The sequence below is a fragment of the Chelmon rostratus genome, chromosome 11, assembly GCF_017976325.1.
Source record: "Chelmon rostratus isolate fCheRos1 chromosome 11, fCheRos1.pri, whole genome shotgun sequence".
NCBI classification, from domain to species: Eukaryota; Metazoa; Chordata; class Actinopteri; order Chaetodontiformes; family Chaetodontidae; genus Chelmon; species Chelmon rostratus.
The window spans coordinates 22169276-22191073 of NC_055668.1; the positions used below are offsets into that span (position 1 = coordinate 22169276).

At 42.9% G+C, this 21798-nt stretch overlaps 2 protein-coding genes across 5 annotated transcripts in view; both read right to left on the reverse strand.

Moving 5' to 3' along the window:
* Positions 1–8765: 8765 nt before the first annotated feature.
* Positions 8766–14963, reverse strand: otx1 (orthodenticle homeobox 1). Its single transcript, XM_041947740.1, has 4 exons — positions 14705–14963; positions 12001–12190; positions 11061–11212; positions 8766–9515 (listed from the first exon to the last, which is right to left on the reverse strand). The coding sequence occupies exons 2-4, from the start codon at positions 12095–12097 to the stop codon at positions 8766–8768; spliced, it is 999 nt and encodes a 332-aa protein (XP_041803674.1). The 5' UTR covers positions 12098–12190; positions 14705–14963.
* A 4128-nt stretch (positions 14964–19091) lies between these two features.
* Positions 19092–21798, reverse strand: part of ehbp1 (EH domain binding protein 1) — a 147346-nt gene continuing 144639 nt past the window's right edge. For all 4 annotated transcript variants that reach the window (XM_041947114.1, XM_041947113.1, XM_041947112.1 and 1 more), the window contains 2 exons: positions 20729–20843; positions 19092–20255 (listed from right to left, as the gene is read on the reverse strand). In XM_041947114.1, the coding sequence (XP_041803048.1) occupies positions 20165–20255; positions 20729–20843 (206 nt within the window). In that variant the 3' untranslated portion in view covers positions 19092–20164. The remainder of the gene's footprint in view (positions 20256–20728; positions 20844–21798) is intronic.

Consider the following 21798-nt stretch of genomic DNA (forward strand, 5'->3'; position numbering starts at 1 on the left):
TTATCCAGGTTATCTGTTTTTTTTTCCTCTCCTCTGTGCAACAGCTGTGCAGTGCTTCTGTGGAGGCCTTATCACATCTAATGATGGCCCTGATTGGACTGATGCTGTTTCCCCTCAGGGCCAGACTCTATGTTTTATAGGTTTCTTTCACTGATCTGCATGAGCCAGATCCCCAAAATATTATAGACAAATATGTCAGGACCATTAAAGACATCAAAGAGACATAATTACTTACAACTGAGGGTAATTGGAATTATCTTATTCTCAGAAAAAATGACTGAATAGTGTGAAGTTTCTCTTAGTTATCAGTTCTGGAGTCAGTGAATAAGATGTACTTTGCATAAAGATCATCAGAAAAGTTCTTAATTACGGGGCAGAATATCTGTATTTAATATCTGTTTCCTGAAAAGCCTGTAAGACAAAAATTACAATTTGATACTCTATGATTAAAACAACCTCAAATTGAGATCAGAGCGAAACCAGAGACTCTGCTGAGACTGAAGTTGAGATAACAGTTATGTTCGTGGTTTACTTTTGATCAAATATCTTCAGCACCAGTGACCCCTGAACCTTTTTAACAGGAGAAAAAAAAAACATTTATTTTAAATTAATTTCATGAGAATTTCCAAACATCTTCATTACTTCTGTCAGCTGTAAAACCTGGTTAAATACAGTTTTCACGTTATTGGATTTCTGTAACATTTTGTTGGTCTAACACATAGTTAGACCTCTCTGTGGTCGAACTGACCCCAAAAATAGGCAGCAACACTACGCAGGTCTTTAAATTACTTTTTGACAAATAAAAGGAATATATTTGCTCGTGCATACTGCATATAACATGACATATTTCCTTATTTGTAGACATAATATGCATTTTATCACCTTCATCAAATGTGCAAGCCCAGTTAAGGTCAGGGTCACCACTTCTTTTCTGCATGTTGGGTTTTAATGAGGTCAAAGCCGGAAACATTATTACAACATATTTTTATAATTAAACCTCAGGCTGCAACTAGGAATAATATTTTCAAAATAAATACTTTGCAGATTTTGAATGGGTGAAGAGAATCCTTCTTCTTCGCTTGAGATTCATGTTTGAAAGGTCAAAGGTCACAGGTGAGGTTTCGATTTCGGTAGCAACACTATGAATCCTCTCCGCATTTAACATCATCGGACAACTTCTCAGACGGCAGGTGCCGACGCAGACGTTTCTGCTTCCTGCCCTCTGGCTCTGTATGCCGAGAGAAATTAGTTAATGAGGAGCAAAGTAAATGGAGGAAATGTGACGAACATGTCAGACGGCGGTCTGTTGACACACAGAGACGACGTCCTCGGTGGGAAACACTAAAGCCTGCAGGCCAACGAGCCTCCATTAAGCTTTCCTGTGTCTGCACGGCTCGAGGGAAAAGACAAGTTGTGACTTGGGAAGAGGATCTGCTGCATCCTTTCCAGATGAGATAATACAAGCCCTCTTCAAATACCTTTCTACTCCATCCCTCCGAACCCTGACGCCACTGATTAACAAGCAGCAGGGAAGCGAGGATGTCATCAGGAGGACAGAAAAAAAGCATCCAGAAAAACCCTGGGCTGCTTTCACCAACCTGGCCTTGTCAGATTTCCCATCAGCTACTTCAGAGAAGGAAGGAAGTGTTTGGCTGCTCCACTGACCTCAGAACAGCTGCTGGAGAATAAACTGTTAAACTACTTTGTTAGGCTCGCTGGCCGTTTTTAATCAGCATCTCATCAGAGCATTGATGTCAAACCCATCTGTGTGTCTTCTCAGGTAGATGGCGCCATTTAGTGTGCAACATTTTAGCATGTAATGTTAGTGATTAGCATGACCTAAAATATGAAATGAAGCACTTCAGTCTTCCTCTGTATTATTTTTAGTCATGTGACACGTCTCTGTGTTGGTCTGTCAACACCTATCATAGGTTGACATGAAATTATTTGCAGACATTCATGTTCCCCAGAGGATGAACCCTAATTATTCTAATGATCCCTGCTTTTTTTCCTCTAGCGCCACCTTGAGTAGTAGACCTGCAGCAACTGTGGTGTCTTTTCATCATCATGTCAAAATTTTCACTTGTGCAATAATTTGGTTTATGACGAATACCCGCAAAACTGATCACATTTCCATCACCCTCAGTTGTACTTTGTGTTTAGTGCTAATTAGCAAATGTCAGCGTGCCAACATGCTAAACAAAGGTGTTGAGCATAGTAGATGAAATACCAGCTAAACATCAGCATTTTAAATTTGTCATGTGGGCTTCAGCAAGTGATTCTTGTCATAATTTGGTTTATGTGACATCATCACATGTATTTTCTTCTCTGACTTAAAGTGCAAAACTCAAAAATGTTCAATTAGCTATAATGTTAAAGAAGGAATAGCAGCAATTGTTAACATGTGAGAAGCTTAAACAAGAGAATGCTGACATTTTCTTTTACTTTTAAACAAAATTTTATCATCAACAATAATCAATCAAAATTGATGAATCAACTAGTGACTGCAGAGCTCTCTGCTATGGTGAATTTGTTAGCAGCTAATGTTAGCATTTACCTGCCCCAGAGAGATGCTAGCATGGCTGTAGACTTACAAATTTAGATTTATTAACTGAACTTCAGCCTTCGGTTGTCTGTAATGAAAGTTATTAACTTTTCAGTAAAGTAAACATGTGTTAATGCTATGTGCCTGACTAGAAGTGTTTTCTGTGCCCATTTTATCACATTTTATAACCTTTTTTTTATCCATTTTTACTAAGCCTGCTAAACTGTCTCACGATTAGGAAAGTAATAATCACATACAGTCACATGTACAGGGTGAGAAAAGGGCCAAATTCACCCAAAGTCGGTGCAGGCCGCCCCTCAATCAATCAGAAGAACGTGAGAGAAAGAACCTCGACCCGTTAGAAAGACGGCGTGTCGTCCTGACTGTGTCCTTAAACCGGCATTATGTAAACCCATGAGGAATGTCATGAATGCTCTCAGTGCCTTGTGTCATAGGGGTGACTAAGCTGCTTTCAGTCCACCAGCTCTGCTGTGCCGGCCGCCTGGACTCAACTGTGAAATCCCCTCATAGGACCCAATGGTCCTCTCACCTTCTTTGAGTTTGGATGACGGACTCGAGGGGTTGTTGGTGGCTGTGTTGGGTTTTTGTTAAGGACAAACCTTTATATGTCAGCCAAGGAAACACTTCAAATTACAAAACGGACATTAAAGTCTGCTGCGACGACCAGTTCTGAGTGTTATGCGAAACAAAACAAGATGCAGGAGGAAAGAAAAGTGGAGAAACTGGAGACGGTGGCCTGGACTCCACCCATGTCTGTGTACAGTTGACCCCAGATTAACCTCCCAGGTAAATATAATCCTCCTCTGGATCACCTCTCACTCCTCATACCGGCCTATGAACACACCGGGATGCCAAGGTCTGGCGACAGTTGACAGCCAATGAAAGACAAGTGTGTTTTCTTTTTTTTTTTTCCTGTCCTGCATGGAAATAGAAGACAAGAAGACAGTCCCAGCATGCAGGCTGCTATCAGTGCATCTCCCACTCCTTCGAATCTCTGTCTCTCACCCACACTTGGACTTATCGAGGCCTGTAAGGTCTCACAGGCCTAAATAATACAGGAGGATCAGTCCGGTTTCTGTCTCGCACCCTGCCTTTATCTTCCTGCCTGTCTCTGTTTCTCTCTCCTAGATAGGAATCACAACCACTCATGCAAAAATGGTCCAGCTCGGTTCCAGTTCATTTCCTGGACAAGTGTGAACAAAATGTCAACAGTTTCCAGTCCACCCGCATTCAGACACCCTCGCCGGAGCAGGCGAGAGGCCAAAAGGTCGACAGCTGACAACAGGCGAGGTGGCGCGATCGATCGTCCTATTGAACAGAGTATGAAGGCGTCAGACCCTGAGCTCAGGTTAAAACAACACACACACACACATTAAAGTGATGAACTGCTCCAATAATGTACTTTTTTTATTAAGTATTCAGTCATGATGGACTTTCCTTCACTGGAAATCTTCTGATATTTAATTTCTTAGCAGATTTTATATGTGTCTGTTTAATATTTCAACTTTGGCCCTAAATTCAAGGCTCTAATAACATTTTCCACCCTGGAAATAATAAAATGTTGATGAAAGAACTGATTACATGCAGTTTCTGGGAAGAAACTGGTCAAATTTGAAGATTTTGAATATCAGTCATGTTCCTATAAAAATGTGGCGTCCTCGTGCTGGTTGAACTCTGAGTCAACCTAAAATCTTCTAAAAGCACTCCAAGAATTTGGTCTTTAAACAAGGAGATAAACTATTTGACTCATAGATTAGATCATCACCCGACTCACTCATACACCTTTTCTCAGGTAAAGTAGGATTTTTGGTTCCTCCCTCTCTCGAGCAGCCAAACCTGCAGCTGCAGCTCGGACACTTTGGCATCGACATGTTTACTTCATAAATATGTGCTTTAGTTCTCAACATGTTGAACAACAAACCCTGATGAATATTCAGTCCATAGATTAAAGGAACTTTAGGCTGCGAGGAAAAGTCGTGTGGATTTTAGCTTTAGGACGTTATAAAAGGCTGAGTTCGATGCATTCATTGCCTCGTTGTTCCATCTGGACTGAAAGTTGATCATTATTTTTATGCAGTATGTTAACGAGGGTTCATCTGTCAGGATTTCACTACAGACAGCAGTTTAAGATACCTGTTGATAGAAGGTGTGTTTTTCTACACATCATACATTGTAGAGCTACTTGCGGTGTTTAAAAGAAGTCCTAAAGGTTAATAAAGCTGCTGTGTGTGTTTGATAGTGTTTTACAGTCTGCTAACATGGCTTACTGACAAAATTCAACATTATGATCTCAAAATTGCTTAAATGTAATTGTCTCTTACTTTACTGCCGTAAATCACAACAAAACACATTAAGTGTTATGTGAAGAAAAGCCTAAATTTGAATCTGACATGGCTGTTATTCTTTGCTGCAAAGTGAATTTCAGAGTTTAAATATTTATATGATGCAGCTCCATCATACAGTAGAACTCATCACGTGTACCAAACATTTCTGCGTTTTTAGGGCATCTCAGTGGGACTTTGGGTGAAATTCTCTAATTTTTCCAGCTGGTTTTGTGTCCCCAGCTGGTTTTTTGTCCCAAGATGGTAAATTCCTAAATTTAGCCCCAGAAATAAAACTAGCAGCAGCTTGAAGCCTGTAAGAAACTATGGCGCCTCTTTTACCTTGTAGACTAAAACATAAACGTGCATGTTTGCAAAGATTTGAATACTCAGGAACATGAAGATGTTAAACAGCTGCAGGAAATTGAGAAGAGACTGGAGTCATTTGCCTGTTGTCGGTCATGCAGCTCAGACTGTTTGTATCACATGATGTTTTCTTCTCTTTCCTCCTGCAGCCTTGGTTTGGAAACAGGTACTACAGGCATCATACGTTTTATATTTGTCCTATTTTTTCCTTCAGTAACATTTTGTACTGTTTCCTCCTGCATGCTGGGAAAAAAACCCTCAGTGTTCAGAGTTGCATTAGAGCTCAACTAACTGTATGCAGCATTAAATATATTTTCAGGAGTATTTTGTATATATTTTATATTTTTTTCGTTTCAGAATTTGCTTTAAATTTGAAGTTTTCTTGTGTTTTCTATGTTGTGCCTGTGCAGCTGTTCAGGGAGTCGTGTCCTGCAGGCTGAGCACAATCATCTCCTGCACGTCCGTCACGTTGGCTGCAGCTTCGCGTCCTCAGAGGAAGCGTTTAATAACGGAGCTCTCTCCTCCGCCGCCGCTCTTTTCATTTCTGCGGCTGTTTGAAGGTGAGCAGCTGTCTCATGTGAGACCTGTGGCTCTCTCTGCCTCCTTAAACAATCCCACAAGATTGGTCGCAAATGTTTGTTTGATGCAAATCCGAACAAATCCGCCGCTGTTCGCGGACGCTCGCTGCGCTGTTTGCGCGTCTTGGCGCAAACATGTTTAATGTGCTGGTCGGCAGATATTTATTCAGCTGCTGCGAGCTTAATTTACATAAAGAGAGAGAGAGAGAGAGAGAGACAACAGACGGCGGGCTGCAGCTAAAGCATGCTCCGCACAGCCAGGGAGACACCTGCAATATGTATCGATCAGGCTGATCAGGTTGATGGGAGGGATTATCGACGGGATCAAGACGATGCTGCCGAACATTCCAAGCTTGTGACCCTTTAATCATATCAAAAAACGACGTCTCAGACTTTCCATTCTCACATCGTATCATTTTAGATGTAAAACGGAAAAAAACAGACAAAACTGTAATCATATAAGCTCCGTTTTTCTTTCCCTCCACAAAAGTTTCCATGTTTCTCTGATGAGCTGTCGGCATTAAAAGCGATTCTGCCGTCTCGGATTATTAATCTGAATATTTAAGGAGCTCGAAGAACAAAAACTATAGTTAGTATTTAACAAGCCTGAATAAAGGCTAAATAAATAAATCATCAGATAATTTTATAAAGCAGAAATATGTTTGTGGGCTCAAAATTATAGAACTAAAATTAAACTAGTTTTTCATAATTAATAGTTTGTCGTTTCAAACAAAAAAGGCAAATATTTGCAGGATTTACTGCTTTTCCTTTGTCTTCTGCGATAAAACTGAAGATTTGAGGGTTTTGGACTAAATGAAAAACAGCAACATAAAGAGGTCACATCGGCCACAGTCGAGAAACTAATCAGAAGATAAACTTTTAATGAAAATCGTCATTGCAGCCCTCATTAGAACATTTTAATGACCGGACAATAAAAAGGCCTCGAGAAAAACTCCCACAGTCTATTTTCTGGTTATTTTGCTTATTCGAAATGATTAGAAAAACCTCTTAATTAAAACAACACGCGGAAAGGTGCGCACAACCTGCTCGTTTTGCGGGTGATTTCTTTGCACAAGGACGCAGTTTTATTGGCGCAGTTAATTTCGTGGGATCAGTTTTTGCTTCCATCGCCTCCTCTGCTCTCTGTGCGGCCTTCACGGGTTAAAAACAAGCTCGTCCAAAACAACCTTGCCAGGGAACTGACGGATAGGATATTTTTTTTTAAACCAACCCCCCCTTTTTATAATGCGTTTATGCTCGCAGGCATAACACACACACACACACACACACACACACACACACTTACATCTGACCCCCTAACCTGGCCCCACCTACGTAATTACTGCATCAGAGGCGGTGAAATTCCTGCAGGTTATTTTGGAGAAACCAACTCAGGGCGCAGGAGTAATTATCACGCCATTACAGCGCTGCATTCAATTACGCCTCGATCAAATGTCTCCCGGCTCAATATTTAGGGCTTTTTAACGCCGCAGTTTAAAAAGACACTCGGTCTCCCTAAAGCAAGGGGAGATGTTAGTGTTTCAATTTAAAGACGGAGACTGAGAGGATTAAACCGGCTGCTCTCTAAAATGGAAATGCGGGCCTACACGCGTTCACGGCTCGTATTAATTATGGACTAATTTGCATTTACCCCGTTATAATTAGGAAAAAACAAAATCAACAAGCTTTTGAATAAAAGTATGACTAATTCAAATGAGAGAGAGAACAGGCATCTTGAGTTTGTAATTTGCTGGTGTACATGCATCTAAAAAAAAAAACAAAAAACCCAACTTGACTCCCTGTTGGGAATCAAACAGAGACAGAATCCACTGTGGGAAATAAATATGACTTAACGGATCTTTATTGGATGAACATGTATGTAAGGGTGGTCGCCTTAAAGATACATTCAACATCTCACTGTCATTTTGGAGCTATAAATCCACATTTCCTCTCCAAAAATAATAAAAATGCTCTGACTCCAATATCAAGCCAAGTGCTGCGGTTCAAACATGTCCAATATCACGACAATGCCCAAGAGAGGAGGTCTGCTTTGAAAATGTAGAGGCTAGAATAATAATATCCGGAAAACTAACCGTCACCTGGACAAACGCCCAGAATAGTTCTGCGTCTATGTTTTGGATTTAGAGAGTTTTCCAAGACATTTCAAATTGCCAAAACATATTTTTTTTCTGAGTAAAACAATGTCTATAAAAGCTGAACTTTATGGCCAATTTGTTCTCTTTGGAATATTTGGAAAGATTTACATACAGGTTTTTTCTTCTTTTTTTTTTTTTCTCCCAAAGTGGTAATAAACAATTTCAAATTCGGAAAAACACCAACTAAACATGGTCACTGTAACTGACCCAAATACATATTTACATATTTCAGCTGCTCGATGTAGCTGACTAAAAATCTCTGTCATCCTAAAATAACAAATTTCCGAAATAAAAACTATACAGGATTTGATTGGGTTGGAGGTAAAGAGGGGCACCGCAGGCAGTTCCTGTCAGTGCACCAGAGGGGAAAATATTCCTCCCATCCAGAGAGCTGGTGGTCAAAGGAGTTTGGTTGAAATGATTTTTTTTGTTTTTGTTGCTGTTTTGAAAAACAGTTTGGTTTTCTTAAGGTCATCCAGGAAGGGGCGTCTGAACAGCCCACTCTTCATCGTCAGGAAGCCGCTCCTGATGTTTTCTTTTCACACGACTTGAGGGACTGTTTCTTCTTCTTCTTCTTCTTTTTTCAATTTCTAAAAGACGTGGAGGACGAGGGGGAGGAAAAACAAAGTCCGACTGCCGAGCATTCCTGCTGCTGTCTTGTCTTCTTATGGTTCATAAACTCTTTTTGTCTTTAAAAACAAGCAATATGCTAATCTGGAAAATGAAAGAAGAGGGAGCAGACGAGCAGGGAGGGAAGGGAAAAAAAAAAAAAGCCTGATCACAAGACTTGGAACCTCCAGGAGGCCTGGTCCTTGTAGTCCAAGCAGTCTGTGGTGTTAAAGTTGAGCTTCCACGAGGAGGCTGCAGTCTGCTCTTTGTAATCCAGGCAGTCGGAGGAGTTGAAGGCCAGGCTGGAGCCGCCGTAGGCCTGGTGGTGGTGGTGATGGTGGTGGTGGCCCGACGACTGGCTGATGTGGTGGTGCGGGTGGCCTGACATGGAGGAGGCCGTCATGGGGCTGAGCTGGTGGGGGTGGTGGTGGGAGTGCATGGGGGCCAGGTAGGAGCCGCAGTCCACGCCGCTGAAGTAAGAGCTGGATGGGGTGGGGTAGCCCTGGCCGTAGCCCGGCGTCTGGTTGTAGGACATGGGGTAGGAGGTGGCGGCGGCGGCGGAGCCTGACATTGAACGCTGCATACAAGAGGCGTTGGAAGGGGGTCCGGGCTCAGGGAGCGGGGCCACGGCGGGAGGAGGAGCATTTCCGGGGGAGATGGCGGGGCTCCAGATGGAGGAGACTGTGCTGATGGAGGTAGAGGTGCTGCTGAGCGCCACCGGGCCCGTGTGATTGGTGGAGGAGGATGAAGACGAGGAAGAGCCCGTGCTGGAGACGGCAGGAGGCGTGAACTGGCCGCTGCTCTCGGAGCCGGTGCTCTCCCGCGCCGGAGAAGACTTCTTCTTGGGCGGCCTGGCTTTGGCACTGCTGCCGCTCTGCTGCTGCTGGCGACACTTGGCCCTCCGGTTCTTGAACCACACCTACAACCGAGGACACCAGCCAGGAGTTAGCAACCATACATACAAACAACCTCAGCATTTCACACAAAAAAGATCCTCCCAGGCCACGCTGGGAGTACATTATGGAGGAAAATTGGGGGTTATTAGCTATCAAGGTTCATTTCCACCCCGGCCCCTTGGCTCGGACCAGCCAGGGGTCTAATTTCATACCTGGTAGACGGCTCTAAGATAACAGGCTATTGGGTTTCACCACACAGTAGGGTAACTCTAGAGCACCGAGAGGGTAGGATCATGTAGAGCATTTTGTTTCACACACACATTCTGAGAATAACTCAAATTGTGTGTGAGAGAGGCTGGCCTTGGTTTTCCCCTAATGCCTTTCAAGAGTAGTATTTGTTCAACATTGTAGTTACACCGGTGAGTTGCTTGTGGGGTGTTTGCTGGCGTACTCCTGACCTCTTCATTCTAGATCCTACATTTCAGATCAGATTACACAGCCTACAGTTAGGTTGTTAATGAAATAAAGAGATGATTCAGCTGGAAGATGTCTGAAATGTCATTTTGTTTGTTTTGTCTGTTGGATTCCTGCATGTAATAAAGTGGTGAACCAGTGAGGTCTGAGTGACTGGAGGAGGCCAAATTAACCAGAAGACAGGAGATTACAAATAACCACGACACCTGAAGGCAACCATCACCATTCATCTGCCCCTCCTCACCTGTTTAATGGTAATAACATTTACACTTAGCTACTTTAACTAACAACAGTCTACAGGGTTTTAATTTCTGTCATAATCTCACCATTATCAATCAAACTCGATCCAAACGTTCGTGATTATCCTCTTTTTTATCCGCTTGAATCACCGAGCTAACTGTTGTCAAACGATCCCATCCTGCTACCATTATTTTCCTCACAGGTGAATTATGTCATCCTCCTCCTACCTTACATGACAAAGTGGATTTTTAGTGACATTTTCCTGGTATAAATCCTCCAAACATTTTTTTAACTTAATAGGATTTGTCGACAATGTTGGACGTCCAAAGCCATTTATAGCCGGCTAGCTAGTTAGCTAGCTAGCTAACATTAATTTTAAAAACACAATGACGTCATTAACGGTCCGTTTCCATTAAATGACCGAAAACTATCCGTTTTTAAAAACAGATTTGTGCTCTCAAACAACGACAAAGTAAAGAAAAAGCTCAATGAGCACACTTTTTAAATTAATAATTAGCATAATTACTTTTAACACAAGCTTTTAGCACCAAAAAAAGTTTTCTTAATGTGAGTTTCGGCCTTTCACTTGAAATCCTGTCCTGACCACTTGTAGACATTTTCGGGCCTCTAGTAGCTGATTTTTTACAGTCACAGTCTTCAGTTTTAATGAATGGCGACACTGACTCCAGCAGGGGAAATCCTGCCTTTTCAAAGCACCTGCATGTAAATGTATCACCTGTCTGACGTTAGCTAACAGCAGGATTTATCGTCCTGGCTTCATGTCTGTGCAGAGTTAAACGTGGTCCAGGCAGCTTTTCCACAGGAAGTGCACCGCAAAATGCCTCCTTCCTCACCTGGACTCTGGACTCCGGCAGGTTGATTTTCAGCGCCACCTCCTCCCGCATGAAAATGTCCGGGTACCGGGTTTTGGCGAACAGAGCCTCCAGGACGTCGAGCTGAGAGCGTGTGAAGGTTGTCCGCTCCCGCCGCTGCTTCCGGGGCGTCGCTGCGGACACGGAGGAGACACGGAGGAGACACGGAGAAGACACGGAGCAGCGTTAATGAAACTGTGAAACCCATCAGGACATTATGCTGAGAACAGATCCGTGTAGGGAAACGTTACAAAGGTGGAAAATAATAATAAAATCACTTCAGAGAACAATAAAAAAATTTTATTTCTTTTCTTCAACACGTCTGTTGTTCAAAGTTATGTGAAAGTCGTTTTCTAAATTAGTTTGTCATGATTTAAACGAAAAAAAAGTTTAGTTTTGTGTGTGAACACTGAACTGTTGCACTGAATGAATTTACAGAGGTAGAGAAATAAAACCAATTTATCTTTAACCTTTTCTTTCCTTTGATAAACAGCACAGTGCCCTACTCACTGTTTCCGTATATAACTGGAATAAAAACTCACTGCTCCTGAATGACAGGCAGTGTAAATCCCTTTATGCTCTCTGTCCTGTGCATTATTTACTTTATAATGACAGTACAGGATCCGCATTATTCTTAAACTGGTTTAAAACAATACACTTTTATTGATGGTAGAAATTTTCTATTGTCTTGTAAACTTTTTAAAACTCATTTTCTTCAAGAAAGCCCAAACACACATTATTATTATTATTACTAGATAAAATATTAAGAAAATCTGAATTATCTTTCAATTTTTTGGGTAGTTTGAGGTTTTTGACCTTCATCACTGTTTACCTCTGTGTTGAGGGTGCAGCTTGGTCTTCTCGGTGCACTCCTCTTTAAAAGGTGTGTGTGTGTATTTGTGTGTATGTGTCGGGCTCCTACCTGGATAGCCCACTGAAGGGTGCAGCAGGTCCATGGCAGCGCCGCTGAGCCCCAGGCCGTTGACGCCGTAGGGGGGCTGTTTGAGGTAGGACATCATGCTACAGGCGGTCACTGCTCCACCTAGCTCAGGCCAGTGGTTCGGTTTCCCCCGATGCTGCAGCTTGACGGGACAGGGGGCCGATCCAAGTCACTGCACACGTACACACGGGATGGAGGAGAAATCATGAGAAACTTTCCAGAAAAAGAGAAAATCACAGCGAGGTTTCGTTGCAGAAGTCTCTGTGCGCCTTAGCAGGGAGCCGACTATCACCTGAAACAGGCCCGCACCCGGAAACATTTACAAAATACGACTACTGTCAAAGAGAAAGAACCTAATAAGTGCATTGAATTTACAACACTAACTACCAACGAGCTTTTGTCTCTTTTTAATTTGTTTCAATTAAACGGATAGAAATTCCTGCTAATTTTTGATGTTTTAAAACTGCGCAGAAATACTTAGAAATAGAGACGCATCATTACACAAGTCTGTAAGAAATCAGATGGTAGTTATTTCAAGGCAGCAGGATGGAAAGCCGTGAATTATTGAAAATTTGGGTTTGGTGAGGGGACAACTGGGGTCAAACGGCTGCGAACAGCCGCTGCAGCTCTGCAGAGGAATAAAAAACAGCATGATGTTACAGCTTTTCATCACAAATGTGGTTTTATTCCGAGCGGACAGACATGAACTGAAAACTGGAAAACTGAAGCTGAAGTTACATTTTGTGACAAAGATCCTGTGAGTTTTTCCCTCAATAAATCATCCCTGAAAGTATTTCTGTGTTTATGTGTCTGGTAACATATTGGATGATGCTGAACACATTTTTTATTGATCAGTACATACGATGCTGCATTTTCTAAAGCCAGAAACTGCGTGAAACCATGTGAACTTTACGGTTTTTACAGCAGAACAACGTTGATCTAAATCCTCTTTTCCTATTAATGTTTCAGTGACCTGCTGCAGACTGAGGGGTTCAGTGCGACCTTGTAAAATTATTTTTTTCTTCAAAACTTTTGTCGCTCGTGAAGCCAAGAAGCAAAGTGAGAAATGTATATTTAAATGTTTCAAAAGAGAAACGCAGGTTTTTTATTTTCCTGTCTCTTGTTTTATTGCAGCTGTGTCGAATTTATTTCTTAAAATAATAATAATACTAATTTGCAGCCTCCTGCAAAATCAGTGTGTGCGCTGTGTGTGTATGTGTGTGTGTGTGTGTGTGTGCGTGAAGGCCTCACACTCACACACATGTAAAAAGGTGGATTATGGATGTGGTTTGATAATCTATAAAAATCACAGCTGCGGTTGTCTGAAATCTTTCTGTTAGTCGCTCATTCTGTTTGTTTCGGGTCGTCAAACTTTCGACCACAGCGAGACTCCTGCGGGTCCTCAGTCCTGATCCTGAAAGAACCGAATCCACAACTGAATAAAAGTCACTACATAAACCAGTTTGCCCGGAACTCAAGTTATATTATTCTCTTTAGAGAAGATCTGAAGATCTTAGCTCTATTAGTTATTAGTCAGTTCTATTATTTGTTGCATAAATTAACTCTGGTCTTTTATTGTCAAAGAATTTTCATTTTTATTTTAACGCTCAAGAAACAAAAAACAAACTTCATTTTAAAAAAGTCATTTTTTTCTTCACCTCTTGGTTTCCAGATTATAAGATTAATTATAAAATTATATTTTCTGTAAACTTTAACTACAATTTTAATCACTTTCTGTGGTTCTGACGGTTATGTAGCCTGTTAAATTAAAGGATATCAAACACTTCTGTTTGTTTCTCTGACTGAATTAAAGATCACATTTAGCGAGGTAAAAAAAATATATATATATCTTAATCCACTGATTCAGCACTCAGCAGCGTCTTTACCTTCCATGAAACTAACCTGCATTTACATTGAGAAAATAATCCTGAAGGACGTTTGAAAGCGTAAAAACTATTTTTGCAGACTGATGAGAAAGTTTGATTTTTAGCCCTCAGTGAATAATTATTCCAACCGAAGACGGGTTTAACGCGTGTGAATTAAATTAGTGCGTCTGAGGGGGGAGATTATTTTATCAATGAGCTCCTGACTGACCAAACCAAACCTGAACCGACCGAACGTGGATTCCAGCGGCTTTTTAAACCGCATTTCCAGCCCTGCCAGGCCGGAGTGAAAAGGCGAGATCTCGGTGCAAATGAACTCAATTAGAATTTAGATTAGACCTCCGGGGAGAGAGCGTTTCAGAAGGGCTCTTATCAGCAAAATAAATTAACAAAAACCAAAACACGCCTCTCCAATTATCTGCTAAGAGGTTCAAACGTTTTAATGGCCAATTGCTCTCAAAAAACTCGCAGGAATGAATTGGAGAAATATGAAAATTATCTACTCCGGAGGAAGTTGACTCAATTTATCCAGCTCGAGTCTTCCTCCTCCTCGGTGCGGATTAATTGATATACCCGCAGAAAAAAACGCAAACGTGCAGCGGTGCAAACTGAAATCCTGCACAGCGCCACATGTCACAATTTAACCTAAAAGGCGTTTTTAAAATGCGTGAAAAGTGACTTTTCTGTCGCTTTTACACTTCGGCTTCTTGTTAATGCTGCAGACTCCTGCAGCTGGGAGTGAAAATGCGCACAAACTACAAGAATGAACATGAAGTGAGCGGAGAGATCAGAGCAAACACTACCTTGGTTTTCTCCTTCCCGTCTCCCGAGTTCTCGGGCCACAAGAGGCGAGCAGCAGTAAAATTATCCAGCGGTAGGAAGTCTGCAGGGCACAAAACTCAAAGAGCGGCAGACTTTCTCAAAAACAAACAACAGCGTGCAAACCGAGCAGCATCACGGAGAAACACGCAGGCGGCAGCGGACGGGCGTCACCGCGTCCTCGGTGCGGTTCCGGGTGTTTTTACAGCCAAATAAATCAAACTCATTTGCTTTCAGGGGGCTTGTCGTTGTCTGTCAGAGTGTTAAGGTGATTTCTAATGGAGACGGATGGAGATTGATCACCTTCTCTCCGCCCTGCGCCTCTATGAGCTCAGGACACCTGCGGATCCGCCTCCTGCAGCCAATCGGAGCGCGTCCCCGGAATGACGGACGGCGAGGGAGGCCTATAGGCGCGCAGAGGCAGCCGTGAGAGCCCACTCCCACTTACCCCCTCCTCTCGGTCCCGGTCCCGAGACCGGACGAACCAAAGAGAGGTTTTAAAAGATGGAAATGTTTCACAGGCCCGCAGGAGGAAGCGCTACAGAGAGCGTCAGGCTCTGCTGCAGATATTCGCATTTTATAGAAAGAGATTTTTTTTATTATTATTATTTGCATGCAACCCACAAGAAGAAGAATCTGGAAGCGACTACCTGAACTAGTCCTGTGAAAAAATCTTCCTCCATCTAAAATTAAACTCTAAATATCTGCCGGTTTTCTTCTTCTTTGAATTGCACGACACCTTAAAATGTCGTTTTATTTTCTCCAAAACATTAAATCAGCTGTTAAATGAAATAAAATTCATGATCGTTGGTATTGCAAAAGGAAGAAAAATGTTCTTTTGAGGCTTAAAATGTTTCCGAGGTGTTTAGTTTGACAGAAAAAGCTGCGTTTTAGTTTATCAACGCTGCAAAACACAAATTTCCTGAAGGCCGCAAAGCGTCAGCAGCTTGTTATTAATATTCCTGTTAATTCCTCTCAGAAATAAAACGGGAGGAAAGAAGTTAAATTCATCCATTTTGATTTTATTGTGATACACCCCCTCCTCTCTCTCTCTCTCTCTTTCTCTCTCTCCACACACACGCACACACACACACACACCAGTCTCATGAATATTAATGAGGTCTAATCCCCATTTAGAATTACATTTGAGGATGGTTGACGTAAAGTTTAATAGGGATGGACCTCAAACTCAGCGCGGAGGAAAAAGAAGAATCCACAGAAGAAAAATCAGCACCAGAAGCTGCGGTCACTGAATCAAATCCTGCACTTTACGTCCACGTTTTTATTGTGTTTTTAACCCATCACACGCAAAACAAACCGCGTTTTCTTCTCCTGGCCTGTGTGTCAGTGAGGGTCGTGGAGGTGCAGCGTGGCACGGCTCGGTTCGGCTCCCCTTTGTGGATCTCGGCAAAAAACACCAACTTCTGTAAATGAGGCCTGATCTGAAAGCGAGCTAATGTTCAGAGAGAAAGAGAGAGAGAGGCTGCAGGGATGGAAATTACATTTTTAAGTGTGAGTGTTTGTGTGTGTGTGAGTGCGCGCGCGCGAGGAGGGGGAGTATCAAAGTGGAGGCCGATGGGACTTAAAAGTCATCCACGAGAGCGCTTTGACAGAGAAACTTAGACATCAATAGTCCGCGGACCAAAAAAAAAAAAAAAAAAGGGGGGGAACAAAGTAACATTGGAGGTTGTGTGTGGAGGCCTGTAGTGATGCTGCTTTTTACAGGCGGGAGCACACGGGAGGATAAGGGCACCTGAACGCACCTTCACGAGTGAATCTATCCACGTTTTTACGCACAAAGGCCAAGATGAAACGTAAAAATCAGACCGATGGTGACAGCGAATGCGATCAAACACATGAATGAAGTGAGGTGGTGAACACAAAGTGACGCTTTTCTCAGTTTCTTGTTTTTTTTTAGTGAATTGGTGGGTTTGTGTTCCCTGACTGCTGACTGGAGGTCAAACACTTTTACGCACCTTTTTATTTCCACCACATCTTAAGTCCGAGCAGTCAGAGGGCCCGTTGAGGGTCTGACCGAAATACCATCACCCCTCCTGTCCTCTGCACACACACATAGATAGACACACACACACACACTCACACAGGCTCCGTTAAATTATGCAAAAAGGCCATTCAACAAATATGGCCCTCACAACACAAAAGAGTCGGGCTATTCTGACATTTCCCCTACATTTCTTGTTTTTTCTCCTCTCTCGATGTGAATAAGACCCCGAGATAAACCCCTGAACAAGTATCAAGTTATCAAGTTGCACCAACCTTTTGTAATAAGAGTATTTTGTCTAATCCCAAATTGCAGTTGAATTTTCTTAATGCTGAGCTGGTAAAGCCTGGGATTAGGCGGCGAGGAGAGGAGGGGGAAAAGTTTTGTCCCTTCAGCCGGCAGGATTGGAAGCGGGGATCTGCGGGGATGTTGTCGGTGCTTATTAAAACGATGATGCATAAAACACAGTGCTGTAGGAGCCCCGGCGCTGCACGCAGAGACCCGGGCTCCCTCAGGTGCAGGTTTTTGGACGGCGGCGGGGAAAGGAAGTAATGCAGAGGGCCGAGCGGCGCTCAGCACCTGTGAGGTGAGGCCAGGAGACATCAAAGCTCAGGAGATAATCCATTCAGCTGAAGGATCCTCAGCTGCACAGCAGCGCCGAGGCACCGCCGCTTTTTACGCAGCGCGTCGCTCTTATTCACTGAAAAATAGGGAACTGACTCCAAACGTTTTTCTCTCCTTCTGCTTCAGCTGGAACATGAAAGAAACGCGAGCGATGCTGCGGAGGTAAGACGGGTCTGTTTCCGCCGTTTTATTCTCTCTCTATCACTAAAAACATGCAGAAAAATGTTGAAATATTAGATTCATCACCTGAAGTCATTTCTCCCATCAGGCCTTCGAGTAGTTTCCACCAAACCCGGACTGACTGAAGGTGAGGGAAATAACTTTGGTGAATTTTAAACTGATATTAAGAGAAAGAGGCATAAAACTTTTAGTCAAATTCAGGAGTAAAACTTGACTTTTACGCATTAACATTTCTGCCAGGATAAAATCAAGCAGCTTTAAAACCAATACAGAAAATATTGAAATATATATATCAAGTTTATATCCATGTAGAAGTGACAGGTGTTGTGAATAATTTTAAGGTTGTCTACACACACACACACACACACACACACATTCTCTCTCTCTCTCTCTCTCTCTCTCACACACACACACACACAGCCACATGCAGCCCTCTGACGGCACCGAGCAAAACGTCCTTCACCGCTTTGGCTCTTTTTTCTCCAGATCACAGACCCCCGTGATAAACGCGCTACGATACAAACTAAAACAAAGCGCCTCGGGGGACGTAAAGTGCGTAACGTACACGTACGGTCGGTCCCAAGCTGAGAAGAAACGAATCAGCAAATTAATTTGAAAGTATTAGAAAGGCCGGGGAGGACGTCTGCTGTCACAACCCATTTTCCTGCTTTAATCGGGGATGGGAGGCTGCCTGCAGGGATGGTGTGGAGGGTTGAAGCGCAGACACTCTGTTCATCGCGACTCTTACTGCAGTTTTCACTCTTTATTTCAGTTTGACACCAGGATGCGTTCAGAAAACTCACAGTCTAAAGTTAAAAAAATGGCCATTTTAAGGAGATGAATTATTTTCTCGATGTCTGAAAAATGAATATTGATAGTTTTTCCGGCCTTCCAGTTTTTCTTTCCCCCTCCATCTGGCTGCGGGTGACCGAGCCTCTCCAGCTCTGGCCCCCGTCTCCGGCGCGCACAGAAGCGGCCCAGAGAGAGAGAGAGAGAGAGAAAAAACATCTGCTCGGTACAAAGTGATTTCTCTAATCTTCCTCGGAGGAACCTGCTCAGCACCGACCTCAAACAAAAAAAAAAAAAAAAAAAACCCGAACGCCAATTTTAATTTATAAACACGCACAAGTCGCGGGGGAATTGAACAGAGCGCCGCATAATAAGCATCACTAAACGCGACGCTCGCCGGTGGATGCAGTGATAGGGGCCACTTACGTGCAGCGCTGCCAAAGGCGTGCATGCATTTCAATAACTTGCTTATGTGAAAAGAAAGAAACAAAAAGCAGGAATACGGTCCGGATCATGTGGGGCTGGGGGTAAAATGGACAAACTGAAGGGAAGTATTGGGATTACAAGTTTTAAAAGTATTTGTGCAATTATTAAAAACAAAAACAAAACAAAACAGACATTGTAAGCACCGATTCCATTAAAAGCCATCTTTAGAATCAGAAAACAATTATAAAAAACGTGTTTTTTAAACGCTTGTAGATCAAACACGTGCAGCTTTAAAATATCTGCGCTTTTTTGCACGGGGTTAAAAACACGCCACACGCTGCCTTCTGTGGAGTATGAAATCATAAGGACTTTATTATTGAAGACTTGGGTTATGACACTGGAATAAATAAACAGATAAATGTTCAACACGTAAAGGACAACTGCACCAGATGTGGAGCTCTACGCGATGCACGTGGAAGCATTTTTCTCTTCTTCAGAATACAATAAATACAAACCAAAAGTTGTTGAGCAAAACGCACATGAAATGAAACGTGATGGCAGAATCACTTACAAGCAGCTTCAAAGGACAAACGGCAATAAATAATATATATATTTTTTTTGTTTTTGACTGCATGAATCCTGACAAAAAAGGAGGATTTTGGAAGCTATTGGTCAGAGCAGTGATGAAAATATACAACATGAGATTTTTTTTTTAAATCTTTCTTTTGGTAAACTGCTTTCAAGCCAAGACAATAAAAAAAGCAATAGGAAAGTTAAGATTTATGCAAGATTTATGAACAGTAATGCGTTCCCCCCTGTAAGATATTTTACAAGTAAAAACTTTAAAGTGAAATAATTAAAAGATACACAGTCAAGTAATGAAGTAGCTTGAAAAGACTGATATTATAACAACTCTTTTTTTCCTTTTAAAAGTCCAACTGAAACATCAACCCTGTCATCATCTTCTCAGCATGACGACAAAAAAAAAAAAAAAAAAAAATTCCCACCATTAAACCCAGTTGTGCTGTACCTCAAACCTACTGGTCTCCACATTCAGACAGAGGAGGCTGCGCTGCCGCATCATCACATGCAAATATCACACCGTCTGACAGGCTCTTCGTCTCATACTTAATTTATATTACATACAAGTACCGTTCTTGGTAAAGCAAAGGAGAATTCAAATAAAAAACACTGCGTGTAAGTGGGACAGTTCGAGTCAGTATAAAGTTGGTGCAAAGGCATCGCAGGGCCTCTGAATTCAGCCTCTGCGGGTTAATCTGACCAAAACAACGACCACATCGGGATTCCAATAACTGAAATGTCTCTAGGAAAGCCACTATCAAATAATAAGAATATTAATAATAGTAATGATACATTTCTTTTATCGGCTACATTTGTTGGTTGTGTTTTTCTGACGTGACGATCATTGAAGCACACACTTCTCCTCTTTCTTGGCCATCTTTCCTTTGTTCTGCTCCAGCGTCCTCTCCAGGTGCTCGTCCTCCTCCTCGGCCCTGCGGAGGGCAAAGGGCAAAAGGTCAGATGTGTCTGGGGGAGGCGGGGAGGAGGCGGAGGCGGGGGTGTGCACGCAGGTAACACATTCGGTGCCACGGCAACCGTGGCCACACCGCCCGCGGAGTGGCCTAGCGCCAGGGGCCGAGCTCCGACCTTTCACCCGCCTGGCACCCCGTCGGCGGACGTCGCCGCCAATCTGGAAGGGATGCCGCCCATGCAGGTGTGCTGCCGCTGCAGCCGTGCATGCAGGACGACCGCAGGCCGGCTGGAACGCAACAAACCTGCAACGTGTTTGCACTTCGTCGACGCTTTCTGGGGGCAAATTTAAAGATAGGCAGCAGACGCTCTCTCACACACTCACCAAAGAGGGTCGGATATTCCCAGACTGAACTCTGTGGGTCTGAAGTGTGTTTCTGTTTCTAGACTGAGACTTGTCCTGTGTCTGGTTTTGGAGGATTTGTGGGTAACTTACTGTTTCTCCTGGGCATCCAGGTCTCTGACCAGCGCGTCCCGTTTGTTGACCAGTATGACCAGTTCATCCAGCAGCAGCTGCTCTCGTCTCTTCTGGGCCTCGGTCTTCTGCCAGTCTGCAAAGACAGCACAGGAACAAACTTCGTCAGAGCAGGAGACGCCGAGGACAAACTGTTTCTATTCCAACAACCTCGAGACACTGTGTCCTCTGGATGAAAAGCTTTATGTTCTCGTCCTGCCGGGAACTTGTGACTGAATGAGACAGACTGATGAACACCTGTGTCACCTCGTGGCCTCTCGGAGGAGAAACGTTCCTCCTGAGAACTTCTAATGAAACTACAATTGTCTTACTGGCTCCTCTGAGTCACATTCAGGACCGCACAGCTTCAACATGAGGGACAGGTTGTGTCAGTGTGGTTTGTCTTTAACTGCTGGACTGCATGGAGATGGACCCCAGACCAGTTCCACATATGGATGAGTTTGTAGATATGACATGTAAACACACACAGGTCAGGTTGTGTGTGTGTGCGTGTGTGTGTGTGTGCACAGTGACGATGTGTTGACCAGAGCAAACACATCTGAAGGTTCAGCCTCATGATGCACACAGAGATATGTGAAGAGTCACAGTCCCAAGGAAGAGGCGGCTCATATAATGTCCTCCATTTAATTTTAAAGAAGAATTTCTGGAGAGACGACTCAGAATTTAACGGTGATTCATGTGGTTTTACAAGAAATGTCAAAAGTAGAAATATTTGTGTTCAGTTGCATCCTCATGGTTGCTAAGGTTTTCAAATAACATGAAAAAAAAAAAAAAGAATTTACTTTAACCAACAACTATTGCAGTTTTGCGTCAGATTTTGAGGTTATTGTGTGAAGTTCTGTTTGTTTCCACTTGTTAAAGATTAAAAACGAGCTGGTTCAGTCTTCACGGTCCAGAAACTGAATAAATACAAACATTTAAAAGTCACCTCGCAGCCAAACAGTTTGTTCCTCAGCTAAATAAACAAACAAACAGGTGAGCCCCTCACTATCCTCTCCGTTCTCCAGCGTCTTTGCAGGAAGGGGCCCCAC